Below are 12,211 nucleotides of genomic sequence, written 5' to 3' on the forward strand. Positions count from 1 at the left end.
TGCACAGTGCTGCCTTATACTATGAATTTGAACTTAACCAGATTTCTTGTCTTGATTTCATGAGATGATGAGTAAAATGATGGGTGAAAAGCACTGAGGACTATATTGAAGATGAAAATGAAAACCAGCCTCTACTCTTACATGATTTTTCTCCAGCAATGTCCAGCAGAAAGAGAGAAAAAAACAGATATGTTGGTTCTCCAGATTTGAGGATTAGAGAAATTTTCCTGGTGAAAATTGCTTGAGTCATGGGATTTAAGGGTGTAGGTAAGAAAATAGTTGAAATGGAGTTTAGACTGGATAGGGAAGAGATAACAGACCTGAAATTAAATTATGTTGAGGTTGAAGAGCAGGATCAATAGGTCCATCAGAGCAGGCAATTTCTGTTGTTTAAAATTTCAGGGGTGTAAAGTTTGAGGATAATAATGACCCACAGGTTTATTGCTCAAGTGGAATAAATATAAATTCATAAGAGTAGATTCATCTTCTGTAGCTGGAACACAGAACTTGCTGAGAATCAGACCTAAGAATTAATTATAAGGGTAGTCAAACCCCAGAGTATTGATTTATCAACTTCGGCAAGTCTGCGATATTAAGTCAGGTATTGGGAAGGTATGAAAGACTGAGATTTGGGATGGAGACATCTGGATCAACATACTTAAAAACCTTGAATCTCCACTCACACCTGAACTCTATGGACCTGCAGAAGTGACCCACTCTTGTTTGTTGAATAGTGTTCCTCCCTTTCTAAAAGATGATATAGACAGTGCATCAATGCATGCTCCCTTTGGTATCTACCTCCATCTCTCCTGCCAAGTATCATAACCTACCTGGGGCAATGCTGGGCCTGCTATGGAGGAGAAGGGACTATGCCCTGAATGAGCAGCAGGACCTAACAACCATGTGCTAGCAGGAGTTTGGATAATATGTGTGGGACTGGATTCTGGGGATGACTGATCAAGGGGAGAACAGAACAAAAAGGTAGATATGACAGTTTATTAACATGGGACCCTCTCTTTTGACACAGGATTTAACACTCTGTCAAAGACCACAGGAAATGCTGCTAAAATGCTGCTAAGTTGACTCTTAGAAGCTTGAAAAAGGCAAAGACCCACACTCAATGAAGTAGAAATGCCAGTTACCACAGCAGACAGTGGAAGAAGAAATCAACAGACTCAGAGAAGTGTATACGCTAGGGAGATGTACAGTGTCTGAGCCAGAGAACACGCCATTTTCCAAAGCAGTAAAAAATGTTTTGGTGAAAGGCACCAATGTCACTAACAAGCTGTCTTCTGTAGATCAAAGCTGATGATAGGAGATTGTGCAACCTGATAGCAATGGGAATGATAAGACTCTGAAATAAAGGCAACCAGATCATAGCAATTAACCATCTGAAGCAAAGTAATGAGAGAAAATGTCAGAGGTGTGTATGTGTGTGTGTGTTGTGTGTGCTGACTCAGAGAGCTATGGAAATGGTTAATAGAACATGGTATACATAGGCATGAGATTTAAACCAAGTTTTTATCCATAGAATGGTCCAGGGCCTGCTGAGACATCCCTTCCAGAGACTAGGGTGAATTATCACATTTCATAATTCCTACCACTCAGAAGGAAACTTGGTAAAGTCTCTTTGTATTGTGGAGGCAGCATATGCCACACTTGGGAATACTATTCTGACTCATTTACAAGTAACTGGAAACGTTTAGCTTTCACTAGGGATCAGAGCAGATTCAAAATGGAATCCACAGATATTCTGGGTATGAGGTTGCATTTCCTGCCACCGACCCTCAGCCAACACCACTATTCACTAATCATGGGCTGACAAAGTTTGCAATCCACTGATACAGTATCTCACATAACAGCACATGGATGAACCGAGTTGAGATCAAAGGAAGTGCAGCAGTACGGTGCATGTTGCTCCACCTGTAAGCTGCTGGCCAGATAGAGCAGTGGAGCAGGTCACTGTAACTCTGCAGCTGAGGCAAACTGGAAGTGATCTTCTGTGAGAAGGAAGTATTTTCCTCTAAGATACTCTAAGGCAACCATTATTACAGGGATATAGAATTCTTAAGTCCAGGAACCAAGAGGTTAAATTAGGAGTGCCCTACTCATCATTATTCCCAGTGACCCACTAGGAGAAGTTGTGTTTCCTGACCCCACAGTTTAGGCTCCAGGGGACTAGAGTTCTTGTTTCCTGTGGGGTGGGGGTATTTCCAGTAAACACAGAAAGAGTCCTCTTAAACTTGAAGCTGCCATCTGGTCCCTTCAGGTGCACTGTAGTAAGAGAAGAGCAAACAAGGAAATAAGCCATTCTGTTGGCAGGCATAATTAACTCTGGTCACCAGGGGGAGGTGAGGCTGCTGTGATACAATGGGAGCAAGTACATTTGGCTCCTCAGTGTTTTAACAGGGGTATTTCTTGATATTTCCTGGCCAGTTTTGATGTTAAGTGTACAAGTGGAGCAGCTATGGCCTAAGAAGGGCCTGGTGACCCCACAGGGATGAAACTCTGGAATGCTCCACTAAGTAATGCACCTAGATGAGCAGTGATGCCAGCTGAAGGTGAGGGGAATCTATAGTGGGTTGTGGAAGATGAAGATGATGAGTGTCAGTGGTGGGCCCAAGATCAGAAGCAGCAGGGAGGGCTATAGTTATGCCCAGTAACCTTCCTCTTGTTTCACCAGGAAAAGCTGTTCTCAAATGGAGAAAACTGATTATACAAAGTAATTGGAATCAACTGATGCAAGGGGCGGACTGTAGAGGACATTTTGGTGTACTGCTTAGCTCTCCCCTTCATGAACTATGTGCTCATTTCCCCAGATCCCATGATTTGAGTCTTTCCCTAGGAACTTGCCTTGTACAAATTCATGTTCCCTCCCTGGGACAACCCTGCATTCAATGATTGGTCAATGTGGAGGTTCAAGGGCTCAGAACCTTTTGCCTCAGGTAAAGACAAATCTGAAGGGTTATCTCAGCTCTAGAACTTCCTGGGTGATCTCCCGAATTCCCTGTTGTCACTGTTGCAAAGTTCAACACCTCTCTCTGCCCAATTCTGGTTCCTCTACCTCTTATAAATCTTGTCCCTAAGGACACTCTTCAAGAAAGAAAGTGCCTGCACATAAATCCCCATCTCAGAGTCTGTTCCCTGAGGAGCCCAAATTAAAACAAGAAAGGACTAGAGAAGGTGAGGCTACTCTAGCAGTGTAGGAGCAGCCTTGTTGTTTATCTTTTGTGTCTCTACTTCGTAACTTTCAAATATGTTTTTCAATATAATCTTTTCTAAAACATCACAAAGTATCATACAAAGTATCAAGATGTAAAATTAGTATGTAGAGAAAATAATTAAAAATAGATTTTGTATAGAAACTCGGCTTAATCACTTAGAGATTATTTATGGGAAAGCTGGGCAGAGAGATGCCTAAAAAGCAAGGTTATCCCTCATCTAGCACAGGTTCAGGCACATGGTGAACACTCTATAAATGTTTGTTGAATGAAATGAGTGAGATTTTCATAGGATATTGTAACTTTTATACCATTGCTAATGCCCAAGTTAGGTGTGATATTTAGAACCAAGATGGGTTTCCAGACAATTCAACCACAATTATCAATATGACTTGGACAAGTTGACTAACTTCTCTGAAATTTAGTTTCTTTGTCAGTAAATTAAATATTATGCCACTGTGTTAGTTTTCTATTGCTGCTGTAACAAATTACAAAAATTTAGCAACTTTAACAAAAATTTGTTATTTTACAGTTTTGTAGGTATGATAGAATAATGGTTCCCAGTGGGCTATAAGCCAAAATATATATGGAGCCTCTAGAAGCTAAAAAAGACAAGGAAATAGATTCTCTTCTAGAGCCTCCGGAAGGAACACAATGCTGCTGACACCTGGATTTTAGCCCAGTGAAACCCATTTTGGACTTGTGACCTTCAGGACTGTAAGATAATAATTTTACATTAGTTTAAGCCAGGTCTGTGGAAATTTGGTTAGAAGTTCAACAATGTGCTAAAATTATTCTCTAAAGTCTACTTACATTTATTGGCTCCTGAACCCTTTCCTCCATCTTTAAATGTAGAAGCATTGAATCTCTCTCAGACTAATTACAGCCAGGAACGTTCTCCACTTTTAAGGATCCACGTGATTAGTGAATCAGGCTAATCTCCCATCTCAAAGTTTTTAATCATATTTGCAAAGTCCCTTTTCCCAAGTAAAGTAATACATTCATAGGTTCTGGGAATTAGGACCTGGACATCTTGAGGGAGTGGGTTTGTCATTATTCTGACTACTACAGCTGCCAACCTTGCAAGGATTGAATGAGATGATGTTCATGAAACATAAACACATGGAACAATGCAGAACCTTAATAGATTCTTCCTCTTTGAAAATAGATACAATATTTTAATTCCTATGTATCTGTTTACTATTCTAATTATTGTCCAAATTAAATATCATAGTGATTTGGTAGAAGTTGTTAAATAGTCTTTTATTAATTGAAGCTGTCAAATATCTTTTCCAGTCTCCTACCCATCTGAACCTAATTTAAAATTATTGAAAAAGCATGGCAATTGTTGGATTCAAAATGATCTTGCATATACAAATTTGGTTTTAAAATTAGAACTGATCTTATCCATTTAACAAATATTTATATAATGGCTACTATGAACCAGGCACTCTTCTGGGACTGGAGATCCAGTGGTGAACAAATAGCTCCTGCCTATTTGTAGGTTCCAATTAAATTCAAATTTGAAAGTAAATTCTGATTTTTCCCACTTCTAATTCTTATGTTGATATGATGGCAAATGGCTTAAGGAGTATCTTCCTCTTTTAGTATTGTTTAAGTCCTTGCTTTCCTATAGTGTGGCTTATATTAAGTATACTTTTATTCATACTCTAGATCTGTGGGTTCTTGCAAAGTTCATGTTTGTATTAAACCATAAATTGGAAATGCCGTTAAATGTATATTCAATTAGAGAAATAATTAAACTAACCATGAGTTTTGGCAGTTTTCCAATTATGATTTAGCTATTTTTGAGGTCACATTTGTGATTATTAAGCCTCAAATATGGCTACTGTCAGCAAAAACAACCAATTTAATCAATTGTGATCATAGATAAAAAAATGCATGACTAAAACCATTTACATGTATAAATGAATGGGGAAAAAGTGAATTTTTATTCACTTTAATTAGAGATCCTTTTATCAAAGGAGCTATCTTAGGAAAATATATAAAGATAGATGACTTTGATGCATTCACTTGGGGTTGTGAGGAAAGACAGCAGGGAAATGGGACTGAAAGAAATTAAAAAAGGACAATAAGCCAAAATCTGGGGACTTGGGAGAGTAGCAAATGAGAGGGAAAGGAGGGAAATGGCGTTAAGCCACATGGAGCAAGGCCAGAGCCTGAATTGGCAGAATTGTCCAGAGACCTTTTTAAAAACAAGGATATCAAGGATTGAAGTTGTTTTCTTTGCTGTGATATTACCTCCTCTTCTCCGCTTACCCAAACTTGGTCTGACTGCATCCAAACACATAAACTGGGGTTTCTTTATGTGAAAATTAAAGAAGCAGGGCTAATTTCTTCATTTTAGCTAGAACAGAGCAGACGGAAAAGAACAACTTCATGACACCGAGTTAAGATTAAATGCTCAGTAGATATAGGAAATCATAGCCAGAGGTGGCTCTGTGATAGGAACTTGCCCGGGCCTTCCAGACAATCTTATTTAGATATTGAGAGGCAGAGAGAGCCTCTGGGTACCACATAGTTTGATCTCAAGGTGCACAGCAATCATTTCTACATTACTAGCTGTACAACTGAAATAAAATAAATTTGTCACTATCAGTCTCAGTTTGTTCACTTACAAAACAGAGATAAAAAACTGGGCTCACTAAATGAGTTGCTGTGGAAATTAAATGTTAAATATTATCATTGCAGTTATTATTGTTACTATTAATATTGATATTGTTTCTTTTCTTCTTTCATTTCCTTCATCCCAAGGAGGCAGAGATTATTGTAATAGTCCAGTTAAAGATAGTGAGGAGTTATGGGTATGGGGATGAAAAAGAATTAAGGGAAATGTAAAAAGTATAATTGAATCTCTTTCCTCTGCTGCTCACCCCAAATTCTCAAAAAGTATTCTGTATTCACTGACTCCCCTACCTTACTCATTTTCCTTCCTCAACCCACTAAACTTGTTTCTGCTGCCAATTACTCTTCTAAAATCATTGCTCTCATAAAGGATGTATAAATGCACCAACTGCAAAAGATCAATGAGCACTTCTCTTTATTTCACTGGACCTTTCCTGCAATTGGTATTATTGATCAAACTCTCCTTCTTGAAACATCTACAGTCTTCTTTTCTGTACCCAGTTCTTCTGGTTGTCCTCACACATCTCTCACTTTTTGGATGGGGGCATGAGCCTCCTGCATGAGCACCTTCTCTTCCATACACCCCATCCCACCTACTATAATGCTACCATCTCTGCCACCAAATGCTACCCCCCACTCCCACCCCAGTTTCTTCAACTTACTCACCTTAGAGTTTTACCCACTATGTACACTGTTAATTTCTAAATCTATATCTCCATTCTTGAGTTTCAAACAATTTATTTAACTGGCAACTGGAAAACTCTACCAAGATGTGCCTCAGACATTTCCACACACATCTAAAATGAACCTCATCATCATTCCTCTCTAAGACTGACTCCTTCTGCTCTATTTATTATCTTACTTGGTGACCAAAAAAAAAATACATCTTGTCACTTGACAAGAAACCAGGGTCTTCCATATTCATCTTCCCTCTCACTTTCTAACCATATCTAATAAATCAAATTCTTTTAATAGTGTATCCTATTAGTAAAGAATACTAAACAAGCAATAAAAAATGGGTTTATTTATTTATTATTTATATATTATTTATCTATATCATCAATTCACTCATTAAAAGTAAGAAAAGCCTATTTTTTATTTTTAAGAAAGATAGAAATAAATGTTCCAATATTTATTTCCCACAATCAACATATTGTCAGGCTACCTCACTTTGGAGACCCCTGTCATAATTCTTAAATCCTGCAAATTCCATCTCCTAAATATTTGTTTAATTGATCCCCATCTCTCATTTCTTGATTCTTTCCATTGCCCTTGTCAGACACTCATTATTTCTTGCATGGGCTGCTGCAAACGACTCATTTCATGGTTTCCTGATTTTGCATGTGTCTGTCCAAAATCCTCGTATGTATTTTATTTTATATTATATTTTTATCAAAACTATACAATTGAACTTTTAGCTCCCCTGCCTAAAACTATTTATATTGCCTACAGGATCAAACTAAACTCTGTTAAATAGCTCTCCATGATCTACATCCCTTTGTATCATCATTACATTCTTTACATTTTAGAAAAATCAAATTTCAGCAAAATTAAAGTTTGTATTTTCTTAAGCTCAAATACTTATTTCTCACCACTCTGTCTTTGTATATTTTTAAGGCCTCTTTGTGTCCTCATTCTCCCTGTCACCATATTTTATTATTATTATTATTATTATTATTATTATTATTATTATTTTCTTTTTGCCAATCGATCTCTACTCACTGTTTTAGAGTCAGATATGGGTGTGGAATTTTCCAAAATGTATTTTCTCTGGACATGAGAATTAGCCAAGTGACCTACATAAATCTATAATTATCCTATGGATCACTCCACCACATCAGAACTGAATGTGGCTAGAGAAAAATACCCAGCCATGTTGATTATTCTCACCTTAAAACTATGACCACAATTTTCAAGTGGGCCCTTAATGCTACTAGTCCATATTAGTAAGGTGTTTTAATGTTTGTCTTTTCATTTCTGGTTTATCACTCAACATACTGTCTTCAAGATGCATTCACCTAGTTGCTTACTTCATAACTTCATCCCTCCTTGTTGCTGCTCAATATTCCATTGTATGTATAATGTAAGTCTTTTTAATTTTAGCATTTGTAGTAGGTGTGCGGTGATATCTTACTGTGGTTTTCAATTTTCATTTCCCTGATGACTAATGATATTATGCATCTCTCCATAATCTTATTTTCCATGCATGTCTTCTTCAGTGAAAATTTTGCACAAATCTTTTACATGTATTTTATTGGATTGTTTTCTTATTATTGAGTTATATGAGTTCTTTATATATTTTGGGTACAAGTTCTTTATCAGATACAGGTTTTGCCAATGTTTTCTCCCTATCTGTGTCATTTTGTCAGTTTTGATGAGTGAAATTTTTCAATGTTTTTCTTTGACAGTTCATGCTTTATGTGTCCTATCAAAGAAATATTTGCCTAACTAAAGTCACAAACATTATTTTCCTATGTTGGGTTCTGGAAGTTTTATAGTTACAGCCCTTACATTTAGGTCTATGATCCACTTTGGGTTAATTCAGTTTTAAAGTATGGGTTGAAATTTGTATTTTGCGTATACATACCTGAGTGCTCCAGCACAATTTGTTGAAAAAAACTTTTCTTTCTGCCATTGAATTATTTGGGCACCCTTGTAACAAATCAGTTGACCATGTATCTGTTGGTCTGTTTCTGAACTGTCTATTCTGTTTCATTGATGTCTATGTCTACACTTAGACCAAGACCAATACAATGCTGTCTGCATTACTATAGCTTTATATGAAATATTTTTTTTGAATTATCTGACTTTATTTAGCATACCAATAGTTTATCCTGGTAATAAATTAATATATACAGTTATCAAAAAATGTTGGGTGCTTTCCAAAGAAAATGTTTCTTTCTGGAGTGTATGTAGAACCATTTAAACAGCTGTCTTCATAATTTTCTAATTCAAAAGTGTGGTAACATCAACTTTTTGAAGATTAGAGTCTCTTTCTCTGTAATTCATGATTTAAATAGTTGAGTTTATAAAGGTTTCAAATGCCATTTCAGTTCCTGCAAGCCACTAAACCTGACACTGTAGAACTGATGGTTCAGAAACCATCTGATCCAATCACCTAACTGTACAGATAAGGGATCCACAGGCATTGTCAAGGATTACAAAAGCTAATGAGAGGGAAAGCCTGGACTACAAATTGATTCTTAGAAAGGCTCCAGAAACGTCTGTTGGGCCAAATAAGGCACATTTATCACATAGAACTCTAGTCATATCTAAAACGCCTCTGGTTTTTCTTTGTTTAACATTGGACTGAATTCTGACGGTTCTTTTGTAGTTCACAAACATATTTAGTCATTCCAACTATTGCAATATCATGGATCACTGATTGCTGGGGCTGTTTATGCTTCTTTTCTCCTGGGATGTTTCAGCTTTGGCAACTTTTCTTCCCATTCCTCTGTGCTCATAACAGACCTATGTCAAGGGTGTCTGTTCTTGTTTGAGATTCAACATCAGCAGAGGTAGTTAACATGGTATCAATATCTATAAAACCATCGACATTTGAGTTTAGGGCAGCTCATTTTAGTCAGAGTTATCACGAATCCTGCTCTGTTCATTTGAACAGTCACTGCTTCTGAGACGAGCTTTTGCAAAGCAGTTGTGGTTTACTTCAGGGGTGTCAGTATCCCACATGGCAATGAGATTTCTTAGCACATCAAGAATATGCCATGTAATGCTTCACATGACATACCCTGGTGATTTATTAAGTCTCAGCCTAATGGCTGCACGTAGCCACACTGCAAGCAGGCAAAAGGCTATACAATTGTTTTAATTTAAACCCCCAGTGAGTGTGTGTAGCACATTTTATCAATCAGTAATAGAATATTTAAATTCTAGCAAGTCAGTTTTCTTTTAGGAGCAATTTCCCAAACAACCTGCTAGATATCAGTTCAATTTTTCAACTTTATATATATGCAGGAAAGTTGCATATATAAAGGAAAATTCTGAATTTCCATATAAGTGATTCTAATTTTGTGCTACTTCTCAGCACTGCAGCAAAGGAAAACTAAAGGCCTATCTTTATATATTTATTTTTCTCCAGGGCAAACATCTCAGAAACAGTGCATATCTGGTTTGGTTGCAGGTGATGGCACATTAGATGTGTCCCCATGGGCATATTTATTCAGAAAAGACCTCCAGTTTTCAAGCTCACCTTCAGCAAACAGAAGCCACTGTAGAGGCTTCTTTTAAGAGTAGTGTCATGATATGGTAATCATGCTGAAAGCATTGCCTCCAGCCATCAAGACTGGACATTAACCCCCATCTGGAGTATGATTTCATTAGCCTTTTCTAAAAGGAAACAAACAAAACCCAGATATAGAAATGTTATTTGCTTTGATCTTGCAAAATCATTTAAGCATCTCATATGCTAAGTTGACATGTTTGGCTCCTCTCATTCTGTTACCGACTTTGCTTCTCTTGGCTGCTTGTCTTTTTATCTTATCCTGATTCTCAAGGAACATATAGAATACTGAAAAGGAAACTTGCTATTCTTTGACCATTTACCATTTCACTTTTTACTTTTCTTTCTTATTCACTAACTTTTAGCTCTGGAGAAATTATGACCTCACTGTATTTTCTCTTTAACACCATAACCAGCACTTTATGCATGAAACGTAACAGTAAAGGCATGCTTAACAGAATATGAACATCCTAACAATGACAAGACTGAGGAGATTAGCAAATTTTAGCTAGCAAATTTTCTTAGCAAAATTTATGTCAAATTTCAAAGGAAGGGCTAGTGCTAATAATCTTAAAAACCAAGTAAAAAATACAATCCCATTTTTGTAAAGGAACACTAATAACTTTGAGGTAGATGATTCTGTCATCAGATACTGAAGTAGTTAGTTTTAAGATACGAAAATAATGTAACTGAGGGAAAAAAATGTACTGATTTGAAACTATCTTTTAAAAAATTTGGATGGAAAATTAAGAACACTTGCAATTCAAAGTTTTATGTGTGAAATCCAGGTATGTCATGTTGTGGATTCCTTCTTTAATTGAAGGTGAACGTCACAGTTGTTGGAAAGAATCCACACTCTGTAACAGAGCAAAAAACCACAAGAAGGTTGTCCTTGTGAAGAGGTCTGTAACTTTGCATTTGATTTTTCCATCTTGGCTCATTCTCAACTGTTCCAGATTTGGATTCTTAAAGCCTTCTTCAGCATTTAACTAATTCCTTGTTGGTGGAAGGTGCTGGTATTATTTCTCCACACATAAATTGATCTTTGTCATAAATCACTTTTATAATGAGAGAGCAGCTAGGACACATTGCCACGTCTTCTCCATTCTCCAAATCTTGCTTGGTGATGGCCAAGTTATCCCCACACGGGCAGAGGTAGAAATAAGTCTCCGAGTCCTCGTCATACTGAAAGTCCTTGATCTCCACCTCGTCGTGAAACACCGCCATTGTCACTGGGGTCAACCAAAGGGCTGTCGCCCCCACCGTCCGACGCCACCTCGGTGGGTCTTTTATATGAAATATTGATACAGGTAGTGTTAAGTCTCCAACTTTCTTTTTCAAGATGGTTTTGGGTATTCTAGGTCCTATGAATTTTAATATAAGTTGTAGAATCAGTTCCCCAATTTCTACAAAAAAAACTTGCTGACATTTTGATTGGGATTTTGTTTAGTTGATAGCTCAATCTGGGGGGAATTGACACCTTAACATAGCGAGTCTTCTGATTTATGAACACAGTATATCTCTCCCTTTATTTAGGTCTTCTTTAAATTCCCTCAGTAATGGTTTGTAGTTTTCCAAGTACAGATCTTACATGTATTTTATAAAATTTATCTCTTGTTCATGTTTTGATGCTATTGTAAATCATATATTTTAATTACAGTTTTCATTTGTTTGTTGCTAGTATATGAAAATACAATTGATTTTTAAATATTTACCTTGTGTTCTGTGACCTTGCTAAATGTAGTTCTTAATACTGGTAGCTTTGTTGTAGATTCTCTGTGATTTTCTATGTAAACAACCATGTCTTCTATGAAGAGTGAAGTTTTACTTATTTTTTTTCTTCACATTGCACTAGGTAGGACCTTCTGTTTGGTGTTGACTAGGAGTAGTGAGAGCACATAATCTTGCCTTGTTTCTGTTCTCAGGGGCGAAGCATTCAGTCTTTCATTCACTTTGTATATGTCTGTAGTTATTTTGTAGATGTCTTCTATGGGGTTAAGGAAATTCCCTTCTGTTTCTAGTTTACTGAGAATTTTTATCATAAATTGATGTTGAATTTTATCAGATGTTCTTTATGCATCTAGCAAGATAGCCAGAAACTTTT

The 12,211-nt window shown here is 36.8% G+C and overlaps 1 protein-coding gene across 2 annotated transcripts; it reads right to left on the bottom strand.

Annotated features, from left to right (window-relative positions):
• Nucleotides 1-10,971: 10,971 nt before the first annotated feature.
• LOC119540905 (DPH3 homolog) lies at nucleotides 10,972-11,334 on the bottom strand. Of its 2 annotated transcripts, XM_037844797.1 has the most exons (2): nucleotides 11,231-11,334; nucleotides 10,972-11,155 (listed from the first exon to the last, which is right to left on the bottom strand). In XM_037844797.1, exons 1-2 carry the CDS (start codon nucleotides 11,332-11,334, stop codon nucleotides 11,086-11,088), a joined length of 174 nt encoding a protein of 57 aa, XP_037700725.1. In that variant the 3' UTR covers nucleotides 10,972-11,085. The 2 variants fall into 2 exon arrangements, with proteins under 2 accessions (XP_037700725.1, XP_037700724.1); XM_037844796.1 differs by having other exon boundaries at nucleotides 10,972-11,334.
• Between the last annotated feature and the right edge of the window lie 877 nt (nucleotides 11,335-12,211).

The sequence above is a fragment of the Choloepus didactylus genome, chromosome 7 (genome assembly GCF_015220235.1).
Source record: "Choloepus didactylus isolate mChoDid1 chromosome 7, mChoDid1.pri, whole genome shotgun sequence".
NCBI lineage: Eukaryota > Metazoa > Chordata > Mammalia > Pilosa > Megalonychidae > Choloepus > Choloepus didactylus.